Raw genomic sequence first — 22,944 nt, forward strand, 5'->3', positions numbered from 1 at the left:
CCGACAGGGCTGCTGGTGGGGCGGCCCGGGCCGAGCCTGAGCGCCCATCCTGCCCGGCAGCGCCAGTGCAAGTGGGCGAAGGCAAACCGCTCTTTTTCCCAGGACATCAGCTCGGCTTCCTTTTAACTGCCAGCCGCGTCCTGGGACCAGGCATGGAAGCTGCGAGTTGGTGACCTGAAGGACAGGAGCATCATGGCCCGGTAACCTCGTGCGTAAACTCTTCCCCTTTCCTCCTCCACCTCCTAAGGTCTCTGCTTCAGAAAACAAGGCGGAAGAGACGGGCAACCACCATGGTTGTGGTTCCTCTTATCATCAGGAAAGCAGCACAAAAAAATCTCGCCCTGTCAGTCAGTTCACTCCTGATAAGTTATTTTGTGACAGCAGCTCAGCAAGTGAGTCACTCCCCAGCAGTCGATGCTCCAGAGATTACTGCAGGTGATGGTGCTGCTGATAGACCGGTGTTATATTACAATACAAATCACGATTCCTGTTTCACAACTCCCATCGAGGGTTTTAAGGAGTGCTGGGGCGGTCCTGCCCCAGTGCTCCCAGGGCACGGGCAGAACCGGGCCGGACTGGCACGGCGGGAGCGCCACCCGCCCGGGCTCCCTGCCGTCGGGGCACCCGCGGCTCCCCGGGAGAGCTCAGAGCCGGACGAGCATGGTGAGTTACCGGGGGGGGGAAGCTGGTCCCGGGTGCGGAGCACCGCTGGGGCTGGGCGTCGCGCAGGAACGTGCCCCTGCCAGCAGCCCTGGCCCCCCCGCCGGGCTCGCGCTCGCGGGCTTCGGCACGGCCCGAGGTCGCTGCGGCCCCGTTAGCACACAGCCGGGGCTCAGGCCACGGAGCTGACCTGGTTACGGTAGCTAGGAGCTCCCGAGGAAATGGGGCTGGCGTAGGCATGGGGGCTGGCACGGCCGCAGCCGCGGCTCATTTAGCCTGTGCAGCTCTTGCCTCGAGAGTGGCAAGGGTCACGGGCGGAAGGAGAGGCAAAAAACTCAGCAGCTGGAGGCAGGGGCTAGGGGGAAGAGCCAGCCAGCAGGGCACGGCCCGAGCCCCGGCACCGTTTCCGCAGGGAGCCGTTAGGATGCCGTTCGCCGGGCCGTGCCCCGCGCGCTGACGCAAGACGTTCTGCGAGCGCGGCCGGCGCTGCAAAGCTCCCGGGGCTCCGGCAGGCACCGCACGGGCTCCGGGAGCGGCCTGGGAAGGGCAGCGGAGACCTGGCAACGCGCTCCCGTCCCACGCTGCCTGCCCGTTCCCAGCGCTTTCTGGCTCTTCAGATGCAGGCTATCGTTGTGTACTAACCAGAACTGAAATCACTTGGCACTTCCCCTCACCATCCTGCTGGCAGAGCCTTCGTGCGTGGCCAAACACGCCCAGAGCAAGCGCCCCGGGCAGGGAGGGAGGGCTGCACGGCTGCCTCGCGCCCGGTGCGGTGCGGTGCGGTGCGGCGGCTGCAGCCCGGCCCCTCCAGCCTCCCCGGCCTCCAGGCGCTGCTGCTCCCTTCAAAGGCCGAGCCGCCGTGCGCTGCGCTTGCACGGGGGCTCGGCTCTCCTCTGAAACAGCAACGCAAACAGCTCCAGCCCTCTGCTGCCCGGGGGGAACAGGCTGCTCCTAAAGGCTCGGAAATGAAAGCAGGAAGAGCACAGGCTCCTGAACTCCAAACCCTCTTGATTTTTGCTGCCAGATCTGTGGGTTTACAGCAGCTTTGCAGTCTCTCTTACCTCTGTTCGTGCTGGATAGAGGCCCTGCGAAAAAGCAAAGCCTTACCTGTCACGGTAGAGACCAGAAACAACAGCAGAGGGAATGATGGTGCGCAGGGCTGGAGGGAGCGTTAAAGCGACACGTAAACCCGCTGCTTTCCATAGCCCCGGAAGGGCAGGAGCGCACCTGCAAAACACAAAGAGCCAGGGAGCAGCTTCCGACAGCGCGGCCCTGGCAGGGGGCCAAATCGGGCAGGGGGGAGCGTGCAGCGTGCCCCCCGAGACCGAAGCGAGCGGCCACCGAGCCGCGCCAGCCTGGCGGTGCCGTGCCGTGCCGCGCCGCACCGCGGCGAGGGGCCGTTCCCGGCAGCCGGAGGCAGCAGGAGGGAGCAGCGCCCTGTTCACACTCGCTGCGGCGGGGCTCTGTTGCCATGTCTCCTAGCAGCGGCGCGGCGCGGCACGGCACGGCCCTCCCTCTGCCCCGAGCGCCGGGCTCCCCGGGGCCGGGCTGGCTTCTCCCGTGGCCCCGGCGGTGCTGGGGCGCCGGCCGGCAGCAGCGCTCCCGTCGGCGCACGCCGGCTGTGCGAGGCTGTAGCGCGAGCAGGCAGTTGCGTGGCGGGCGCAGCACTGTCCTCGGGAGCGGGGGGCCAGGCTCGCCCGGGCGGGAGCCGCGGCGTGGCCTCGCGTTCGCGCCCGCGCCGCTGTACGCCCTCCCTTCCCCCCGGCCGCTCCTTCCCCGTGCCTTCTGCTCCCTAACCCGTTGTCCCCTCCGGTTCGTAGGACGAAGCCTGCGAGCGGCCGCTGGGCAGCCGAGGTAACGGCCGGCGGCGCTGGGGCGGCCGCGCGGCGGGGCCGAGCCCCGCGCCGCTCCGTCACGCTCTGCACCGCGCCGCAGGTGCCCGCGCAGGACCGGCGGGCTCCGCGGCGCTGCGGTCCTTCAAGCGCGTCGGCGTCCCCGTCCTGGCGGCCGCGCTCGGCCTCGCCAGCGTGGTCGCCGTCGGCTTCTTCGGTACGGCCCGCGCCCTCCTCCCGGCGCGGGCAGCCGCGGAGCGGCGCTCGCCGGCGCCGGCTGCGCCCCTCGCCGCGCGCCTGCGCTGAGCCCCATTTCCCTCCAGCGAAGACCTACCTGGAACACTACTACTACTTCTGCTGGTGGCCCCTGCGGCTGCTGCCGCTGCAGCGGGTGTGCGACGGCCGGGCCGACTGCGCGCGGGGCGAGGACGAGGCCGGCTGCGCCCGGCGGGTCCCCGACGGCCCGCGGGTGGGCGGTGAGTCGGGGCCGCCGCGCCGGGCCGCGGCCGGGAGCCGCCGGCGGGCGGCCCGCGGCGAGCCCGGCTCCGCGTCCCTCCCTAGTGCGCGTCTCCAGGGACGGGGACGCCCTGCAGGTGCTGGACCCGCTCTCCGGAGCCTGGTGCTGGGTCTGCCACGACGGCTTCACCCTGCTGCTGGCGAAAGCAGCCTGTGAGCAGATGGGCTACGGCAGGTAGGAGCCCGCACACCCCGGGAGCCCGCGGGGGCTGAGCCGCGCCGAGCCGGGGCGCGGCGGCGGCGGCGGCTGAGCCTGCTGCGCGGTCTCTTGCAGCCCGCCCGCCGTCGGGGCGGTGGAGCCGGGCGGCGGGCAGGCCGCGGCGCTGCGCCAGGTCGCGCTGAGCAACGGCAGCCTGCGGCTGCAGGAGGCGGGCAGGTGAGCGGCGCGGCCGGGCGCCTGGGCCCGCGGCCCTGCCCGCAGCCAGCCCCTGCCCTGCCTCTTGCAGGCAGTGCCCCTCGGGCTCCGCGGTCTCGCTCCGGTGTTCCCGTAAGTACGAGGGCGCCGCGGCCCCGCAGGAGCCGCGGCGGCGGCAGGGCAGGCGGAGCGGGCGCTCGCTTCCCCTGCCCTGCCGCGGGCGCTAACGTGCCGCCCGGCACCGGCCGCAGAGGCGTGCGGCGAGAGCGCCGGGGCCCCGCGGGTGCTGGGCGGGCGCCCGGCGGCCATCGAGGCTTGGCCCTGGCAGGTGAGCCTGCAGTACAGGAAGGAGCACATCTGCGGCGGCGCCGTCATCGACCCCGGCTGGATCCTCACCGCCGCCCACTGCTTCAAGTGAGCCAGCGGGCGCCCCGCGGCACTGCCGCCCCTGCCAGCACCCGCGCCCCGGGCTGGGCCGGCCGCGGCATGCGGCGTGGGCAGTGCCGGCCGTGTCCCTGCGCAGGAACAACCCCGCGGTGCACGGCTGGCGCGCCGAGGCCGGCTCCCGCCTGCTCTCGGGCACCGCCAGCCTCGCCGTGGAGAAGGTCTTCCTGGCCGAGGTGACGCCCGCCTCTCCCAAGGACAACGACATCGCCCTGGTGAAGCTGCGCTCCCCGCTGCGCCTCTCGGGTGAGACGGGGCGGCAGCCGCCCGGCGCCGGCAGCGCCCGCCCCGGAGCCCGCGGGCCTCACCGGCCGCCCGCCGGCGCCGCTCTGCCCCGCAGCCTGCAGCAAGCCCGTCTGCCTGCCCTACTTCGATGAGGAGCTGCGCCCGGGCGCCTCGCTGTGGGTCACGGGCTGGGGGTACACGCGGGAGCACGGTGAGTGCCGCGGCCCCACGGTGAGTGCCGCCGCGTGCCGGCACCGCCGGGCTGCCGCCCTGAGCGGGCGCCCCGCGCGCAGGCACGCTGTCCGAGAGCCTGCAGCAGGCGGAGGTGGAGCTGGTCGACACCCGGAGCTGCAACCTGGCCGCCTACCATGGGGACGTCACGGAGAAGATGCTGTGCGCCGGCCTGCCGCAAGGCGGGGTGGACACGTGCCAGGTGCGGGGCCGCGCTCGCCGTCCCGCCGCGCCCCGGCGGGCAGCGCCGGCGGATGCTCCCGCAGCCCTCCCGTCGGCGGGAAGCAGCTGCAAACGCGATGGGTTTCGGGCACCAGTGGCGCGACGGCGCGGGGCTCTCCGGGGCGGTCGGCGGGAGCCGCACGCGGCCGCGGTGCCCGTGCCGGCCCCCGCGCCTCGCCGGCCCCGGGGAGGCTCGGCGCGCGTGCCGCTCAGGCCGGCTCGTGCTTCGCAGGGCGACAGCGGCGGGCCCCTGCTGCGTTCGCGCCGCCGCTGGCACGTGGTGGGCATCGTCAGCTGGGGCCAGGGCTGCGGCAGCCCCGGCACCCCCGGCGTCTACACCAGCGTCCAGGCCTACCTCAACTGGATCTACACCGTCCGCAGGGTCAGCGCCCTCGCCGGCGCGCCGGCGCTGGCGGCACGGGGCCGCGGGCACCGCCGGGGCGGCCGCAGCCCCCGCCGCGGCCCTGCAGCAAGGCGCAGCGTCCGCAACGGGCCTCTCTGCCTCTCTGCCCTTGCAGTCGGAGCTGTGAGAGCCGCCGGACGCGTCCCCCTCCGCCCCCGGCCTCCCGTCCCTTTCGCGCTTGGCTCCCCCGGCCCCGGCCGCGCACGGGAATCGGATCGTGAGCCGCCGAGAGCGAGCGAAGCCTGCGGACCCCGCGCGGGCTTAGCACGCCGGAGGGCGGCCGAGGAGACGGAGGCTCCCGACACCGCCGAGGAATTCGACCGGCTCCAGCTGCCTTCCGGAGAGAGATTAGTCTGCGGCCCAGCGCCGGTCCTGCGGCACCAGGCAGGTGCCCGCGGGCGGAAGCTGCCGCTTGCTTGGATTAGTCGCCCTGTCTTAGTTTACAGGGAGAAGCGGTGTTCGTGCTGTCACGTATCCCCCCCCCTTAAAGAAGGGATTTGTTTTTTCACGCAGCCTGTGAGGGGTTTGTGCCCCTTTCGCGCGAGGACCCGGGAGCGCGGCCGAGGTGCCGACAGGACCCTGCCCGCTGCCCGGGCGCCCGCCGCGCTCCGGCACCCCTGTGCTTGGTTGTGCCTGCACGTTTCTAATCCCTTCCTAAGCAAAACAAGGAGTCGGGGGACAGTCCTGCTCTGCCCGCGGCCCCGCCGCGCGGCCCCGGGCGCCGGCAGCACCGCGAGCGGCCGCAGCCCCGTTCAGCACCGCGGACCGCTGCAGGCGCCGGGCCCCAGCAAGCACCCCCAGGAAGCCACGCGCCAGGGAGTTTCTCTAGTAAACATAAACTTTATTTCATTCAAGGCAAAGCTAGCTAAAACTCTACAGTGCAAAATGTGTTTTAGGTCTGAACACAGCGTGTTGCACACACCCTGGGTGCACTCGCAGCCGTCTCCTACGTGCATTTCCATGCACCTAAGCGCGCCCGTGGCGGTCACACCGCTGCACAGGCCCCCAGCGGAGCCGTCCCCACGGCCCGTGGCAGGAGCCCCGGGGACGGCAGGGACCCCGCGCGGGCTCCCGAGCCAGCCCCTTGCCCGCGGCGCTGCCTGCAACACCCGCACACGCATGCGTACAGGCAGAGATACATTTCCAGATGGGTTATGTTGACTTTTTCCTTCAAGCCAGAGGAATAATCCATGCATAGTACAGCATTGCATATCCTGTGGTAAGTGGAGCTGGGTCCAGATACCGTCTAAAAAATGCTGGCAGGTTAGGACAGCTAAAAATAGTTCTTCAAAAGAAAAAAAAAAACACCCTTCCTCCCCTCACTGTCCTCTCCCCTGGGAGGTCTTCTCCAAGGATGGGCTGGAGGTCTCACGGGATAACTGGGGGATCTCGCATCTTCCTGCCTAGACTCTCCCGAGCGGCAATGGTACATTAATAACTCCCGGCACGTGCGGAGTGCCCCTCGCCCGAGGAGCACCGGGCGCTTCGCTCGCAGCTCCTCCGAGGTAGCTCAGGTTTGCCGTCCCTGGGGAAGCTGGGGAAACTGCAGCACAGAGCAGCCCAGTGATTTGCCCGAGGCTCCCGCAGCTCCCCAGGGCACAGGTGAGACCGGGATCCGGGGGCCTGACTCCCACCTTCCCATTTACCCAGCCGCCAAGGAAACCCGCCGGGCGCCTGGCGGCCTGTCCCGCGGCGGCGCGGGCGCGTACCCGCAAGCACAGGTGAAACGGGGAACAAATCGCCTCCTAAAGCACACCGGCACCTTCAGCTGCAAAATTAACTCTCTCCCCTCCAGCCCCGCACAGCCCGCGGGAACAGGGTGGTTTGCGCGTCACGTCTCCAGCGCCTCCCAAGCCCGGCGCGGCTTTCGGCGGCCCTCGGCGTGGGGGCGGCGGGCGGGCGGGCAGCGGGCGCGCCTGCGCGCCGGCGTGCTCCACGCCGAGCCCGTCCTTCGGGGCACGGCGGCCAGCCTACCCGCAACACCCGGCCGAGGCGGTTCCTGCGCGGCCCTCACCCCAGCAGCGCAAAGACCCTCCAGCTTTGCCCCTGCAGCACCCTCGCCCAAGGGTCCCAGAGCACCGTGCTACGTTAGCCAACAGCCCCTGCGAGGTAGAGCAGTATTATTATCCCCATTTTACAGCTGGGGAAACTGAGGCACAGAGAGGCAGAGTGACTTGCCCAAGGTCACGCAGCCGGTCGGTGGCAGGAGCAGGAGCGGGCTGGAGCAGCCCCGAGCCCGCTCCTCTCGCCGGGGCACGACCGGGCTCCCTCCCTGCCTTGTGGACCGAGTGCCACAGTTTTCCTCGGGTGAAGGGGCAACACGAGCAGCCTTTTTCCCACGGGAGTCTAGTATTAAAAAAAGAAAAAAAAAAAAAAAAAAAAAAGAAAGAAATCTGCTTAAGGAGTTAAAGCCTGGGCAGATCAGCTTGGAAAGCATCTCTGCGTTAGGTGCCTTGCTTTAAAAAGAGGGGAGCGGGAGTAAGGCCCGGAGGGCCGCCGGCGCAGGGGAGCGCCTCCCGGGGCGGCTGGCCCGGGGCCGGCCGAGGCGCGGGAGGCGGCATCCCGCGCTGCCCGCCGGCCGCCCCGGGGCCGCTGGGGACCCCGCAGCCTGCCGGCGCGGCACGGCCCGGGGCCGCGGCACGCGCCGCTGCGCCCCCTCCTCCTTCCCGTCCCGGCGCCGGGCTCGCGGGCCGGCTCGGCGGGACGCTCCCCGTCCGCGCAGCAGCTGAAGCCGTTTCCGAGAAGCAGTGCGGGTTGCAGGCACGGGAGCACGTCTCAAGCGCGGGCAGCGTTAAAAAGGACGCGGGAGGGGACGGCTCGCCGCCCCGGCCCCGGGGCCGCCGCGGCTTCACGCCTTCGGTGCCGCCTTCTGATCCGCTTTGGAGCCCGCCAGGCCGTTCTCGGTGTTGTCGTTGCCCGAGGAGCTGACGAGGCACTCCTTCCTGCGGAGAGCGGCCAGCTGCCGAGGGCCCGCCGCGCGCCCCCGGCCCCGGCGCCCCCCGCCCCGGCCCCGGCGCCGGCCCCACTCACTTCCTGTCCTGCACCTTCTTGACGATGAACAGCACGACTCTCTTCACCAGCATGAAGAGGACGAGGAGGCCGATGACCCCCCCCAGGACGCCCACGATGATGAGCGTCACGGTGTTGTCCGTCTCCACCACTGCCGGAGAAAGGGGCCGGAGCGGGCTCGGCGAGGGCGAGCGGGGCAGCCCCCCGCCGGCGCCCCCACCCCGGGGCTGCGGGCGTCCCCGGGAAGCCCGCCGGCGCCCGGCACCGCGCCGGGACTTACTTACTCTTGTGCACGACGGTGAGGAAGATGGAGGCGTTGTGCTGCGCGTTCTTCTCCTTGGGGTTCTTGACGTGGCACGTGTATTTCCCGGCGTCGCTGAAGTCCACTTCGTTCAGCACGATGGAGATGTTGTTGTCCTTCCCGGTGGTGGAGCCGACGAACTCGACGCGGGGGTTGCGCCCCACGAGGAGGGGCTCCGAGGCCTTGCTCTTTATCCTGCCGTGGTAAATCTGCAGGGGCGGGCAGGCGGGGGGCTGGGGGGCTCAGCCTGCCCTGCCCCTCCTGCGCACGCACGGACGTGACCGGCCACGCGTCGCGCACGCCCCGGCGGAGCAGGCGCGGCCGCGGAGGGCCTCAGAGCCACAGCCCACCGGGGAAGCAGGAGATCGGTGCAGCGATGGTGAGGACCGCAGCGCAGAGCACAGCATAAGCTGAAGAGCAGGAAGTTCCCCACAGGAGGCAGAACCACAGAGCAGCCCCAGAGGAGAAAATGAACCATATTTTGCCCAAAGCGCAGACTTGCTCCTGAATAGCCAATTTCTGAGCAAAAGGAGTGAAACTGGTTCTCAAGCTGGTACCAAGGAGTTTCACAGAAATGACTGAGCTCCTGAGCAGCGAAGCACCCAGACCAGCTTTGCACCCCAAAGCAGAAGCATGCCTGGGGACAGGAGTCGCCCTGTTTGCACGGCCCTGTGCCCCCAGAGCTGGACGCGCCGGGAGCAAACGCAGCCCCAGCCCCTCCCGGCTGGCAGGCACCCGCGTGCGGAGGAAGGGAACCACGAGCGAAGCGCGGTGCTGCTCTGCGCTGGGCAAACCCACAAGGACTTGCCAGGAAAGCAGAGGCAAAGCCCAGAGAGCCACCCACCATCTCTGTCGAGTTGAAATACCATGTGAAGACCAGGTCCTGGAAGCCTATGCAGGTGGTGAAGACGCAGGGCAGCAGGATGTTGGAGCCATTCAGAGCCATCACCGTGTTGGTCTTCCCCACTGACACCTCCAAGGTGAAGACGATGGAGAAGATATGCCAACCTGGTGGGGAGTGCGGAGGAGAGAGTGAGGACACCGTGCCGGCAGGCAGCCCGGCTTGCCACAACCTGTCCTTCCCCGGGCCGCGCTGCAGCCAGGCCTGCTGCCTGGCTCTGGCCAGGGAGAGCAAGGCGCCGACGCTCTCGCTGGAGATGGCCCATGCGAAGAAGAGCACGTGCTTTGCGATCAGGGGGACGTGCAGCCAAGGACCCAGCCTTCTCCATGCACCGAGCTGCCCAGGACCTGGCGGGGGGAGCTGGCCCAGCCTGCGCCGGGCTGCCAGGGCAGCTCGGCAGACGCAGGGCTCCCTGCTCCTAGAAAGTGTGCAGCGGGCTGTCTGGCACCCTGCAGAGGCAGAGCGGATTCAAGGGGAGCCATCATCTCACCAAGGAGAAGGCATGCAAATGAAAGCCCCTGATTTGCATGTTATCCACAACGCCTTCAGCTAAGCCTTAAAGGGGGAAAAAAATGCCCAAAGCAAAGCAGAGCTCTCTGTTCTTAAAGCAGTGAGTTCAAACACTAATTAGTATTTCCGTGCTGGCTGGCTGCCACTTGGACTGCCCCCCCCGCCCCCCCTATCGAAGGGCTCTGGGTGAGCTGGTGCAGCAGACTCCTTACAGATCCTGTGCAGCGCTTGGGCGCAGCATCCCAGCAAGTCTGCCTGGCAGAAAGCTTCGCCTCCCGTGGTAGCCAACGGATGACCTTCAAACTGCAGAAGGCAGCTCTGCCGCTCCTCTCCTCCCCATTAGCAGAGCGGAAAGCAATGCATCGAAGGAGCAGATGCAAGCCCAGCGGTGAGAGCCAAGGGCACGTCTGAAAGCTGCCGAGGTTGCGCGCAGGGGAATGGCACTGCCAGCAGCATCTGCACGACCCCCCTCCTGTGGGCACAGAGATGCTTCGCTTTGGACCAGGGGAGCAGTCCCATACCGCGGTCCTGGCTTGCTTGCACCACGTGCCACAAGCCAGCAGAACCTCCTCCTCCTCCTCCTCCCCAGACCTCCGCGGCAGAAGGGACCCCTTGTCCCTGCAAAGCCTTGCCCTGGCACTCTGCCTTCCCGGGGCAGCCGTGGCTGCGCCTCCGCAGAAGGCAGACGACAGCCCATCTCCCTGCCTCCCCCGTCGGCCGGGGGCACCTGGGCCAGCCTCTCGCTGGGGCTGCCTGCCCCCTCCAGCCAGAGGGGTCTTCCTGGGGGCCTGTCCCTCGAGCCGTGCCCCGGGACGGTGCTCACTTCCCTGCCGTGGCAGCAGAGCCTCGCGCCCGCGGCCAGGCAGGGGTGCGGGGCTCGGACTGCTCTGCCCCGTATCCCGCGTAGCACGAGGCGCTCTCCGCGCCCTCCCCACCATAGCCTCAGGCTGCCAAAGAGAAGGCTGTAAGCCTGGATTCCGAGGGAAAACAAGCAAAAACCCAAGGGTTTTGAAGGGTTTTGAGTCCCACGGCTCCTGACGTGCCCTCAAGCCAGCCTGCCACTCCACTGACACCTGAACCTAGAGGGACTGCCCTCAGCTTCAGCAGAGCAGAGGCAACTCCGCAACCGCTTCAGCTCCTTAGTTATTCTCCTACACGTGCCGGCGCTAACACCTCCCCAGGCACGCCTCACCCAGGCTGAGCCTGACAGCCTCGCACGCGGGCTTCCGTCCCTGCTGCAGTGCTGCATTGCAAGCACTGCAGCAAAACGGTAACTTAACTTTACAAAGAAGCATGTTCCGTTCTGCTGGAGAGGCTTTCCCCACCGCGAGGAAGCCATCCCTGCTGAACGGAGGCTTCCCGCAGTTGTCAGGCTCCAACACCGTGAGCATGCTACGGAGGGGACGTCAGGGCCAGGAGAGTCCCAGGGCGATCAGAGCTGCTCCCTGGGGGACGCCTGGCTTGGCAGGTACGTCTGAGCAGGAAGGTCCCTCCAAGGGGACAGTTACTTACAGGAAAGATGACTCCTTGCAGCTTGTAACACTTTTAATCCTGCCTGCCACCATTATAACATCATGAGCATAACCTGAACTGAATGTGTGGGGCAAATGGAGGCTGATCTTGTTCCTGTCACGCTGTGGTCTCAGGAAGACACAAGCGATATGTTACCACTAAATAAAGCACAGAGGGAAACACGTTGGGAGGCTGGTAGATCACTTAGTGAACCTGCCACCCCAGCTGCCACCCTTGCTTTGCCTTATGCCCATAGCTGCTGCACTTTGCACCCCTAGCACCCTACTTTGAGCTTCTCCAGGCCAGCATTTGCTTCACAGGAAAAGCCCAGCCCCGTGGGGGGTCCAGCCTACCTCTCCCTGCACCTGCAGGCACAGTTCTTCCCCAAAAACGGAGGAAGCAGAGCCGGGGAGCAGCCACTCCTGCTAACGCAGGAGCGCTGGCTGCCTGCTCTTTGCTGCTGCAGGGAGGGCGAGCACGCCGGGCAAGTCCCCCTGCACGGGGTCCCGGAGCCACCGAGCCACACGCGGTAGTGCTGCACCTGCAGCCCAGGACACAGCCTCCGAGAGAGCAGCAACAGCCCTCCAACCCTGGCCAGGGCCACAGCAAGAATTTCACTCCAGGGCTGCAGCCAACCCTCCCGGCTTCTTGCACCCACCAGGACCCTGTCTGGGGACCACTGGCCTCACGGGGAGAGCACGCGGGATTCACCTGAACAGCCACGGGCTGTGGAAACACTGCTCCACAGAAACTTAGGCTGCCCCTAAGAACCAGCGCGAGCTCCCGGCACAGAGAGCAAGCAGCGCTGGTGGGCTGGGCTCTCCGCCGAGTCCCCGAGCCCGGGCACGCTCGCTCGGGCCGGGACGCCCAGGTCTAGCCCTTCCCAGGAGCACCGACGGGGAAAGCCGGGCTGCCCGCTGCCAGTCCCTGGAGAGCAAAGACGTCTCTGAAACACTCGGCCACGCAGATCTGCACAGAGGCTCTCCCCTCCCACCTCCAGGCTCCCGGCCCAGCCAAAATTCCCATTTCCGCCCACAGCATTCCTTCTGCCCAGAGTCTCTGAGTCTCTCCTAGCACTACATTTTCAGCCTCCCTTGCTGAAAGCAGCTTGCACTGCATTTATCTGAGCAGGGACTTCCAAAAGAGAGCAGGGAATAGCACCCGAGTCCTGCAGGGAGTCTGGTACTTACCTGCCTTTAGTGTCTCCAGCTCATTTAAAATGCACTTACAAACTATGCCCTGTAAAGTGCCTCACAGGGAGTTTCTCAGCAGCGCGGGCTGCAAATGCAGCCCTCAGTTTTAGGCCCTCTATGCCCGTTAGCAGGAAGATGACCTACACGAGCAGGAGTGCGGCCACGGGTGTTGACGGATGCAGGTGGCTTGGACCCAGCCCCAGCGGGGCCCGCGGCAGGGAGGGGAATGGCTGCAAACCTCCTTCCTTCTCCGTGGGGCGGGGGATTTCGGGTGTCCCCATGCACAGGTCTGTGTGCCATGCTCCAAGCGGCGGCCCTGCGGTACGGGTTCGTCCCCGAGCTGGGGAGAAGCGCATGCAAATGGTTGCTTCACAAAATGGACTGTCAGAAGAGCGACCTGTCGGCGGGCGTGCTGGCGGCTGTGTTCAAGCAGCGCATTGCTTCCCTACGGCTATTTCCCCGGTTCACGTTAGCAGGCGGGTAGCAGCGGTCCCTGCTCGCAGAGCAGCAGAGCGGAGCAGGGCAAAGCGCGACGCAGCCGCAGCGCTTGCAGAAGAAAGCTCTGGTGATGTTAGCGACTGATGCAGGCAGGGCAGGGGGCTGGAGGCAGGACTTCAGAGTCCTCTCCCGGACTCGGCTGCGAAGTCACCTTGGACAAGCCACTTATCCTCAGTGCCTCGGACCCTCCGTCTGCGGAGCAGAGATAGCCGTATTAGCGCTTAAGGACGGGAAATTCACCCGAGCGGCGGCGTCCGATTCCCGTGCTGCAGGCGGGCTAGATGCAAAGCAGCGGAGAGCGACGCGCGGGCGGCGGCGGCGCCTCGGGCCTTACCCAGGAGCGCGGCGAGCGCGGCGCGGCGGCGGGCGGCGGCCGAGCGCGGGGCCATGGCTGCGGGCGGCGCGCTCCGTGCTGGCCCCCGGCGGCCCGGCTCTGGCCGCCCCCGCCGCGCCGAGCCGCGCCGAGCCGGGCGGAGCCGCGCCGCGCCGCGCCGCGCCGAGCCGGGAGGAGGCGGCGCCGCGGCCCCGCTCCGCCCCGCCGCGCCCGGCGCTGCGGGGCTGCCCCGGCGCCGGCAGCGCAGCCGGCCGGGCGGTGCCGCACCGCACCGCGCCGCCCCGCTGCCGGGGGGCCGGCCGCGCTCCGGCCCCGCTGCGCGCCCGGCTGCGCGCACCGCGGAGCGCTGGGGCGGGGCCGCCGATCCCCGTGCCCCCCCCCGCCTCGCAGCCGGCGCATCCCGCGCCGGAGCTGACCCGGCAGGGCCTCCGCCTGGCACCGGCCCCCTCTGCAGCTCGCTCTGTCCCACCTGGGCAGGGGCAGGACGGAGGGGGAAAGAGGGACAGCGGCAGGCCTTGCCGGCCACTGGGGCGTCCCGGGGGGAGTCGGAGAGGATGCTAGCATCGCTGGCAGGTTGAAGAGCCAGAGCTGCAGAGCTGGCGAGCGAGGCAGGAAAAGTACAGGCAGCGTGAGCAGGGCAGCACTGGCAGCCAGCGCTGCGGGAGCGGCGAGGAGCGCACTGCTGATGCAGCAAAGGCGGCTCGCAGGGAGGCTGAGTGACGGCTACGGCTAGGTGTGGGGAGCCGCAGGCCCTGGGAGTGGGGCAGGAGATGTGCCGAGACGGGAGGGGGAGCCCTGGATCTGCCGGAGGCTTGCTAATTGGGCTAGGGGTGACAGCCGGGCACAGGGGTGCAGGGAGGCCTGTCACCGCTGCAGCGGTGCACCAGGCACTGGTGCCCAGACGAAGAGCCTGCATGGGGGCTCTGGGGGACAAGGTCGCGGTGCTGAAGCCAGAGTGGCAGGTACGACCGAAGCTGGAGCCTCCAGGACTTGGAGCAGGAGTGTGGGGAACTGTAATGCTGGAGAGCTGCAGCTGTAGCACTCATAGCCTGGTGCAGGGAAGGGGCACGGGATGCAGAGGACTCATTCCTGGGATGCTTTCAGGTGCCTGTGAAGTTTGCTTCCAAAAAGATGGGGAAAACTGGGACAGGTTTGCCCAAAGCGCCGTGGTGAATCACACCAGCAGAGCCGCAGAGAGCTCTGCTGGGGGGAGGCTATGACTCGCAGCACCACCCAGCTGGGAGGGCCTGCCGGTAAATGCAGGGGCGTTGCAGCTGGCGGGGGCACGGGCACGGGCAGAAAGTGTTCTGGGAGCTCACGTGCCCGGCAGCCGGGCCCCACGCCGTGCCGGCGGGAAGAAGCGTGCCGGACCGCAGGGAGATGTGCTGCCCCGAGCCCGTGGGCACTGAGAAGGGACAGCAGCTCCTGCGCTGGCTGGAGAGGGGACGAGGTGCCACCTGCACTCTCTGCGAGTCCCCTGGCCACGGCTCGAAGACCTGGGGTGGCCTCTCCCGACTGAACACCTGCGGAGGGGCCGGGCTCCTTGCCGGCCGCCAGCCTGGCGTCGTGCGTGCAGCTCCCGCTGCAGTGCCCGGAGCAAGCCGTGCCCTCCGGGGCTCGGAGCCACGGGTCGCTGGCCGCAGCAGCCTAATAGAGCTGTCATGCTCAGCAGGCTGCTCTCAGGAGACATCTGCTGCTGCCACGGCCTGGAAAGGCTGCGCTCTCCCGCGGCCCGGCTGGCTGCGCGAGCCCCGTGCCAGGGTCGCCCTCCCCTTCCCCGGCCATGTGCCAAGGGCATCCCACAGCAGCCGGCCCCGGGATCTTGGCAAGACGGCTGAGAGGTCCAGCCCCGGGGGATGCAGGGCTGGGACGTTGCAGGGCTCCTCTTGCTGAGACCAGCACAAAACTGCCGTGTCTGATTTCCAGCACCCTCTGCTTGGCCGGTGTCACCTCTGGGCGTGACGGGAAGCAAGGGCTCAAAGGCTCCCTCGAGCTGGCCCGCTGTCACCAGAGCTGTTCTTGGGGGGACAGGAACCACCGCGTCTGCTCCATGCCTCTTTGGCCCGTGCCTGCAGCCTGCCGGGGTGGTGCCGGGGCCGGCGCACCCCCAGCTCCCACATTTCACTGCCAGGTGAGGAGCGCCCGGCACGAGCGGAGCTCGGAGGGTTAAGCTGCTGCTCCCCGCGGTGGGCTCCCGCTTGCCTCCCCGTGGATGCAGAGTGGGGCAGGGCTGAGCGGAGCCTGCCGCGCGCAGGGCTGCAGCCTCCCGGCACAGCGCGGCCGGCTGCCCCGCGGCGCCCGCGCCAGCAGCCCCTCCGGCTGTGCCCGGCCCGGCTCTGCGCCGGGGCAGACCCAGCCGCCGGCCCCCTCCCGAGCCGCCCGGAGGCAGGTGGTGCCGGGAAGCGGGGAAGGCAGAGCCCCCCGCCGACGGAGGAGGTGGCGACGCCGGAGCAGAGCTTCCCATCAGCACCTAGATTTACTGCAAGGTCCTCCGGCTGTGACCTTTAAAAAGCAAGGCGGCCGGGCAGCCCCGGAGCTGGCAGCGGGCAGGAGGCGCTGGGAGCGATCCAACGCTGCAGGACAGCGCCGGCCGGGCCGGGCGCCCCGCGCGCCGGGCTGGGAGCTGAGCGAGGTGGCGGCACGCGGACTGCGGGTGAGTGCTTGGCTGCCTTTACCGTTCCCCGGCGCCCCCGGAGCGGTGCTTTCCCGCCGCCCACCCCCTCGCCCTGTGCAGAGCCGCGCTCCCGCAGCCGGCAGGGCTGCTCTCCGGCTCCTCGCCCCCCTTCGCGTTCCCGTAAAGCCAGCCGGAGAGGAGGAGCAGCGTCCAGAGGCAGCTCCTGCAGAGGCGGCCGCCAGAAACTCAGAGCAGTGGCCTCGTGTCCCAGCAGAAAGTTTCCTCCTGACCCAGCACAACCTGAGACAGTCTCCGGAGGGCTGTGCCCAGCTCCTGCTCGCCGCTGCTGCCCTCAGTGCCCCTTCCCACACCCCCCTCTTCCACGACCACTTCCTGAGCCGCGCTCTCGCTCCTCAAGGTCCCCGACCCCGGCTAGCCCGGGCACCTTTACGTGCTCTGCGGAAGCGCCTGCTCCCGGGCCAGAGCCTGCCTTGCGCCCCAGAGCCGGCTGGGAGGCTGCGGGCGCTGCCCCTGCTCCGCCGTCGCGGCGCGAGCTCACCCTCGCTGTCTGCCTGCGGGGCGCTGCCTTCCTCGGTGCCTTCTGGCCAGGGACTGTCCCCGAGGGCCCCAAACGCTGGTGCTCCCCTCGCCCTTCGCCGTGGCCACGCTCGCCGCTCAGGAGGGCTGGAGGGGAGCCGCTGGCAGGGCCAGCCGCGGAGGAGCGGTGCCGAGAGCTCGCTGCGCATGGCCACGCAGCGGGGAGCTGCTCGCTCCCGCTGCAGCGCCGGCGGCACGGATTGCAGCCTCGCCGGCCGAGCTCCCGGAGCCAGCAGGGCTGCGGCACGGCAGCACCCTGCCGTCAGAGGTGCTCCGCACCCGCTGCTCCCCGAGGAAGAGGTGCCTGCGAGAAGGGGTGGTTTTTGGTGGAGCTAGCCCCTCCGGCACGCGGCGAGGCGTGCAGGGAGCCAGCGAGCCTGGGCTGGGCTAGGCGAGGAGCTGGAGGAGCTGGGGCTCTGCGCCGTTGTCAAGTACCATTACCGGGGTGCTCCGAGCGGCGAGAGCACGTGCCAAGCAGGGCTCTGGGGAACAGCTGATGCGGGGCGCGTGCTCAGCTCTGCCCAGGAGAAGGGGAGCTGCAGCACGCGCAGGGCGATGCGACGGCCAGAGCTGCTGGTGCGCAGTGCGGGATGCACGGGCAGCTGGGGGGGGCACGGGGCAGCTGCCGGGCTCCCGCACCGCCGTGCTTCCAGCACAGGCAGATTGACGGGTGTGCTCATTAGCGGCGCCCCGGCCTCTCCCTGCCGCCGTGGCTGGGTGCTGGGCCGCGCAGCAGCCCCGTGACGGGTGCCAATCACCCTGCCCATGCGCCGGGCGAGCTCCCGGGGCAGGGCTGCGGGCGGCACGGCGCTCTCCCGTCGCGCGGAGCCACCCCAAAGCGGTGCTGAGCCCCGGGCTCCCAGGGCCATTGGCCTTCCTGTGAACGGGTGCAAAGGCAGAGTGGGGATGTGGTCCCCCAGCACAAAGGCAGCACAGGCAAAGTTAGTGTTTTGTTGTTCTCTGCTTTGTTTGTTTTCAACTGTACAAAGAGCAATAAAAACATCCTACACTCAGGCTTTGGTGAAAACAACACTAGCAGCGTTTGGCAAACAAAATCAGCAGAAGGCACCAACCCAAAACTATAGTCGTGACCAACAATAGTGCCTCCTGTCCATATATATATATTTATATACGTAGAGATTATCTCTGTTGTGTACAGCTATGTACATCCAGCTGCATTGGCAAGTTGCAATCCAAGGGCAGTGCATGACAGAAATGAAAGGCGGATGCAGGACTGGTCACGGGTGCAACAGCCAGAGACCTTTGGCCACAAAATTGTCACGCTTGGGCCGACGCGGAGCTGCTCGGGCCCCAGCTACGAGCAGGGCACCACCGCGGAGAACCGGCCGCGCGGCGGGGTGCGCGCGGGTGCAGCCTGGGGGAAGCGGTCGGAGGCGTGCAGCGGGCGGGGGGCGCGAGGGAGGCGGCAGCGGGCGTGCAGGGCCCCGCCGGGAAGCGGCGGCGGCGGGGCCAGGGGCCCGGAGCTGCCGCTGCTCACACCTAGCTGCGGAGCGCGTGGCGGCGGCGAGGTGCCGCGAGCGGGGCGGGGGCGAGAGCAGGGATTTGGGGGCCGCGGCGGCCGGCGCCCAGCACTGCGGCCGGGCTGGCTGGCAGTGCATTGCCGTGGCAGTTACGAATCCGAGCGGGTGCGCTCCGAAGGGAGGTCGGGAAAGGTGGTTCTGGCATCGCGGCGGGTTGCCTGGGGATTCGGGGAGCTGCCCTGCCTCCGGGCCTGGGCCCGGGCCCGGTCCTGCCCAGCAGGCGCCCTGGAGCTCCTCTTCCTCCCCAGCACCCTCCCCTCGCCGCTCCCCACCAGCGTGCCTTGGCACATCAGCAAAACGTTGGCCATTAGCATTACCCACCCTAATGGCAAAACAAGCACAAGAGGTCAACCCAGCTCCTTTGGCTGAGATGCTCAGGCCCGAATATAGCCCGAGGCGCGGAAGGGTGCATCCATTACGCTCTGGGGGCCATTAGCGGCTCCAAAAAGCAGCCGAGTTCAGGAGCCAGACGGGGGCTGATGGTCATTACCGTCTGCGGAGCAGGCTGGGACAGCCCCAAGGAGCACGGGCCGCTTGTCGCAGCAGCCTCGGTGCACGGAGGGGCCAGGCAGCCAGCGGGACCCTGGAGCTGGCTACGCCAGCCTCCATGCCAGGGCACAGCGGCAGCACCGTGGGCTGCTCGCAGAGCCCGGCTCGCTCTTCCTAGCGGGACATGTAGGCACGGGGCATCTCCTGCTCCTGCCCCTGCGCACGCAGGGATGTCGCTGCCTCCCTCCGTGCCCCGTGCCAGCCCTGCGCGTCGCCCACTGCCGCGGCCCGGCTCAGGGGACCTGCTCTCCACGCCCTGCTCCAGGCCGGGCTGGTTACTGAGATGGAGGGAGGGATGCTCGGGGGAGACGGCAATCCTTGCTCTGGGAAGCACATCAAGGGGGACACGCTGTACAGGGGTGGAGAGGGAGGGCAGCCCAGGGGGGTTACTTGGTGCCCTCATCCGGGTTGCCTTCGCCGTCCGTCTTCCCCTCCTCCTCTGTCTTCTGGTCGTCAGTGTTCAGCCTCTGCTGCTTTTTCCGGCGCACGCATTTCACCACCATCAGCACCAGGATCACCACGGCCAGGAATCCGCCGACGGAGGCACCCACGATGACGGCCACCGTCGAATCGCGCTTGGGGGGCTCTGGGGAGACAGGGTGTGGGGTCAGGGCAGGCGGTCCCTGGCCGAGGCAGCGGCGGGACAGGGGACCGCTCTGCACCGACCTTCAGTGAGCACCTTGAGGCTGATGCTGGCGTGGCCCCGGTGCCGGTCCGGGGGGTTCAGGACGTAGCAGTTGTAGGTGCCCTCGTCCTCCAGCTGCACGTTGTTGAGGGTGAAGGACACGTCGTACTTGGTGGGGTTCCCGGTGAACTCTACCCGGTTCCCAAAGCGGTCCAGCTGCTTGTTCATGATCTTCATTCGGAACTGCAGGAACTGGGCAGCCCGGGAGGGAGAGGAGGGGGGACAGCGTTTGGCACCCAGAGCACTCACCTTCCCTGGCCAGGCACCCGTCCTGCCCTGCTCGGCCCGAACTGCGCCTCGCCCCAGGGCAGCACGGCTCCCCGTCTGCCGCCGGAGCCAGGGTCCTGCTCACCCCTGCCCATGCCCGCGACAGGGTCCCTGCCTGGCACGGCACTGCCAGGCACCTCTCCCCGTCCAGGCCTGCCCACCCTGCCCTATCGCTGCGGCCACCCTGGCCTCTAGCTCTTTACACAGCTGGTTGCTATTTTTCCTTGTGGCAGGGCAGGACCAGATAACAGGACGATGCATAAGAAGGGAGCTTGGGATCTGGGGGAACCCAGGCAACTGTTTCAAGCTGTTCCCACAACCTCCCAGCAGCGCCGCAGCCCCCAAGAGACTCACCAGCTCCTCTGAGCAGTTCTTGCACTCCTGGTATGTCCAGTTCAGAGAGAACTGCTTGTTCTCCACTTTGTAGCAGGAGTTGAAGGTGCAGGAGAGCTTCACAGAGGTGCCATTCAAGGCATTGATGGTGGCAGGAGCCATGACCTCCATGCCCAGCCCTGTGGGCACTGCCGCAAGCGTGGAGAGCCAGAACAGAGATGCAGAGACGTTAGAAAGGGAGCACCTGCGGCTACCTCGCAGGCTGAGCTGGTCTCTCTCTCTCTCCCCCCGCACCCAGGTGGCTGAGCAGAGCTCCCTCCGGGGCCTGGCATAGCCCTTCAGGCAGGTCCACGCACTGACCATGCTGGCTGCCTGGCCATGACAGCACGACAGCAGCAAGGCCGTGGCCCAGCCAGGCAGCAACTGGGGATGTGTGGGGAGCAGCCCCAGCACTGGCACTGTCCCAGCGCCGGACAGAGAGAGCCCAGGCAGAGAGCCCGGTTGCTCCGCAAAGGCTGATGACCCTCTCTGCCCTGCCTGCCCTGATCTTGCCTAGCACTAAATTCTGCTGACTCCAGGCAAACCCTGCTCCTCACTGCTCAAACAAGGCTTTTCTGCTGCAGAATCAATACCGCTGTGCGAAGGGCCGAATGCAGCATCAGCGTGCAGGGCTCAGCGCCACGTCTGCTGGGAAATTTATGGCTGTGCTCATCAGATTTCATTCCAGGCAGGATGCACTAGAGCAGCAAGGGATAGGTCCTGCCAGGCCAGGCTCTGGGGGCTGCAGGGCGACTGCAGATGCACCTTGTGCCCGCCTCCAAAATGGGACTGGAACAAAGACCGAAGCGGCTTGGAGGCCACGGCTTGGGGCCTGCACCCAGGTGGGTGCCCAGCCCGGCCCCCAGCAGCCAGGCTTGCCCCGAGAGCACCTGAGCCCCGTGCCCACGCGCAGCAGGTCCTCCCCAGCCGACGGCGGGGAAAGCGCCCACTGCGGACAGGCCTCCTGTGCGAGCAGCTGCTCGCCAACCCTGGCCTGCAGGACAAACCGGAGGCGGCCAGGGACGGAGTGCAAAGCGGGCTGTGGCGCCCTGCGGGGACAGGGACACTGGCAGGCCCCCGCTGCTCTCCCCCCAGGCTGCTCCTCCTTCCTCTCGTCCCTCCTCCCTGGCGTGCTCCTGACGCCACCCCCGTGGCCAGGTCTGCTGCCTGTGAAGCAGGGGCTGCCACACCGGCTGATCTGCTCGGGTGCAAACAGGGCAGGAACGGGACCACACGCTGCAGCCACGGAAAAGAGTCCTTTTGCAGGGGCAGGTTTGGCTAGCTGGTGCTGCAGGTATTGCAGCAAGGTGAGAAGCAGCAGCACCCCCGAGCTGCCTCTCCGGGGGAGGAGAGCGGTGCCCTCCGTGCGTGCCCAAGCCTCTGGAGGCAGCTTCCCACTTGTGCGTGCCACTGGGTGCCCACAGCAGGCAGCGGCATGGCCTCGTGCAGTGTCCCCCGGGTGCCAGGGGCTCTGCAGGGGGCTGAGAGGCCACCGGGTGCTCTCTGGGCGCCCCCAGCTCTGCCGTGGCGGGCCAGCCCTGGCCAGGGCTTGCACTGCAGGACCGCTCCGCAGCAGAGGGTCCAGCGCACGGCAGGCACGTGCCCGGGGAGCACTCGCACCCCTGGCCATTGCCCCCGGGGTGCCTCAAGCGCAGGGGGCGAAGCCGTGGTGAAAGAAATCGTCGAACGCCCCGGGCTGCCCCCGGCCGCGCCGCTGGTCGCTCTGCGTGCTCCCGAACGCTCCGCCACGCCGCACCTTGCAGCCGAGGGCTGGGCAGGTGAAGCTGCAGGCAAGAGCCTGTGCCGGGCGCTTCGCCCTCGCTCCCCGGGAGCCGCAGCGCCGCGCCGGGGGCATCGCGTCCCCGCTTGGCGGCCCCCAAACCGCCCCGGCCCGGCGCAGGGCAGGAGCGCGCGGCCCCCCGCGCCCCGCCGCCGGCCCCGTGCCCCCCTGCGCCAGCGGCGAGCCGCAGCCCGGCACCCGCGGGGCCGGCGGGGGCTGCTCGGGGCCGGGCCGGGCCGGGCCGGGCGGGGGCTCCGGCCCAGCGAGGCGGCTCTCCGCAGCCGGGCGCTCGCCGCTGGCAGCCGGGCGCATGCAAGGCGGCGAGTCGGCACTTACCCAGCGCGAGGAGCAAGCTGAGGCCAGCGAGGCACAGGGCGGGCTGCGGGAGCCGAGCTTCCGGGCTCATTTTCAAGGGCTTTTGTGTGTGCAGAGGAGGTGGTGTGGGTTGTGGTTTGCTTTTTGCGACCGCCCGGGGTTTTTTCCAGGTGACATACAACATCGGAGCTGCCCTGCTCCCACAGCACAATATGGCCGGCCCCAGCCGCGCTGCATTGAAGGAATCGGTAAATGCTGTGGTTGGTGGATTTCATCCCGGCGAGCGGGAGGGCGGAAAAATTTCCCTCGAACAGAAGGCGAACGCTCCTGGCCTCATCCTGCTCCGGGGGCTGGCTGCAGGCCGGGGCAGGGGGCAGCGCCACGTCGCTCCCCACGGCTGAGGGGCTCCCACAGCGCCCGGGCGAGCTGAGGAGCAGCCTCACGCAGAGATTTGCTCCAGGCGGGCAAAGTCGCTGCTGGAGCGAGCTTGGCCCCGGCAGCCCCGGCCCCGCCGCACGCCTGCGGCGCGCGCTCAGCCCCGCGCTGATCGGGGCAGGGAGGCAAGCTGCACGGCACGGCCTCGCTGGCGTGCCCGGCCCAGGCCCGGGCCCGGCTGCAGCGGGGGACCTGCAGCAGGGAGAAGCGCTCCCGGCAAGCCTGCCCGCTCCGCGTTGACGCAGGGGCAGCTGGATGCCAGGGTGCCAGCCTCCACCAGCACCACTGACCCTTCCCCAGCAGCACGTCAGCCAAGGGCAACCTCCCTGGCCATGGGAAGCTCTGCTCTCATGGGAGGCTCTGCCCAGCTGTAACAGAGTTGAGGAAGATCTCTGGTGCCCTCCACACCTTAGGAGTCCCACACCACCCAAAGCAAGCTTGGGCCGGAGGGGCTGGAGTAGGAATATTATATGCAACCCCATGCCGATGAGAAAGCCACTGACTCCCGCCACTTGGCCAGCTAGTTCCAGCCCTGCGGACCACAGCTAGCAGAGCGGCACAGTTCTCCACGGCAGCATCAGCAAGAGGCATCCTGGAGCCGGGGCACATCTCGGTCCCTGTGCACAAGAGCCCGGGGTCCTAC

General features: G+C 68.3%; 3 protein-coding genes across 7 annotated transcripts; 1 reads left to right on the forward strand and 2 right to left on the reverse strand.

Annotated features, from left to right (window-relative positions):
• The first annotated feature begins 438 nt into the window (after positions 1-438).
• On the forward strand, positions 439-5,086 carry TMPRSS4 (transmembrane serine protease 4). The gene is made up of 13 exons (XM_062594397.1): positions 439-663; positions 2,481-2,514; positions 2,596-2,709; positions 2,816-2,968; positions 3,054-3,183; positions 3,283-3,384; positions 3,455-3,495; positions 3,615-3,777; positions 3,887-4,053; positions 4,148-4,243; positions 4,326-4,465; positions 4,718-4,867; positions 5,004-5,086. Exons 1-13 carry the CDS (start codon positions 439-441, stop codon positions 5,013-5,015), a joined length of 1,527 nt encoding a protein of 508 aa, XP_062450381.1. The 3' UTR covers positions 5,016-5,086.
• A 2,426-nt stretch (positions 5,087-7,512) lies between these two features.
• SCN4B (sodium voltage-gated channel beta subunit 4) lies at positions 7,513-13,203 on the reverse strand. Of its 5 annotated transcripts, none has more exons than XM_062594714.1 (5): positions 13,147-13,203; positions 9,043-9,206; positions 8,182-8,407; positions 7,919-8,048; positions 7,513-7,830 (listed from the first exon to the last, which is right to left on the reverse strand). In XM_062594714.1, exons 1-5 carry the CDS (start codon positions 13,199-13,201, stop codon positions 7,737-7,739), a joined length of 669 nt encoding a protein of 222 aa, XP_062450698.1. In that variant the 5' UTR covers positions 13,202-13,203; the 3' UTR covers positions 7,513-7,736. The 5 variants fall into 5 exon arrangements, with proteins under 5 accessions (XP_062450698.1, XP_062450702.1, XP_062450700.1 ...); XM_062594718.1 differs by lacking the exon at positions 13,147-13,203 and adding an exon at positions 13,053-13,134 and having other exon boundaries at positions 9,065-9,206; XM_062594716.1 differs by lacking the exon at positions 13,147-13,203 and adding an exon at positions 13,053-13,073.
• Positions 13,204-17,299: 4,096 nt separating this feature from the next.
• On the reverse strand, positions 17,300-22,083 carry SCN2B (sodium voltage-gated channel beta subunit 2). The gene is made up of 4 exons (XM_062594561.1): positions 21,888-22,083; positions 19,754-19,920; positions 19,114-19,324; positions 17,300-19,033 (listed from the first exon to the last, which is right to left on the reverse strand). Exons 1-4 carry the CDS (start codon positions 22,048-22,050, stop codon positions 18,834-18,836), a joined length of 741 nt encoding a protein of 246 aa, XP_062450545.1. The 5' UTR covers positions 22,051-22,083; the 3' UTR covers positions 17,300-18,833.
• Between the last annotated feature and the right edge of the window lie 861 nt (positions 22,084-22,944).

The sequence above is a fragment of the Rhea pennata genome, chromosome 24, assembly GCF_028389875.1.
Source record: "Rhea pennata isolate bPtePen1 chromosome 24, bPtePen1.pri, whole genome shotgun sequence".
Taxonomy (NCBI): Eukaryota; Metazoa; Chordata; class Aves; order Rheiformes; family Rheidae; genus Rhea; species Rhea pennata.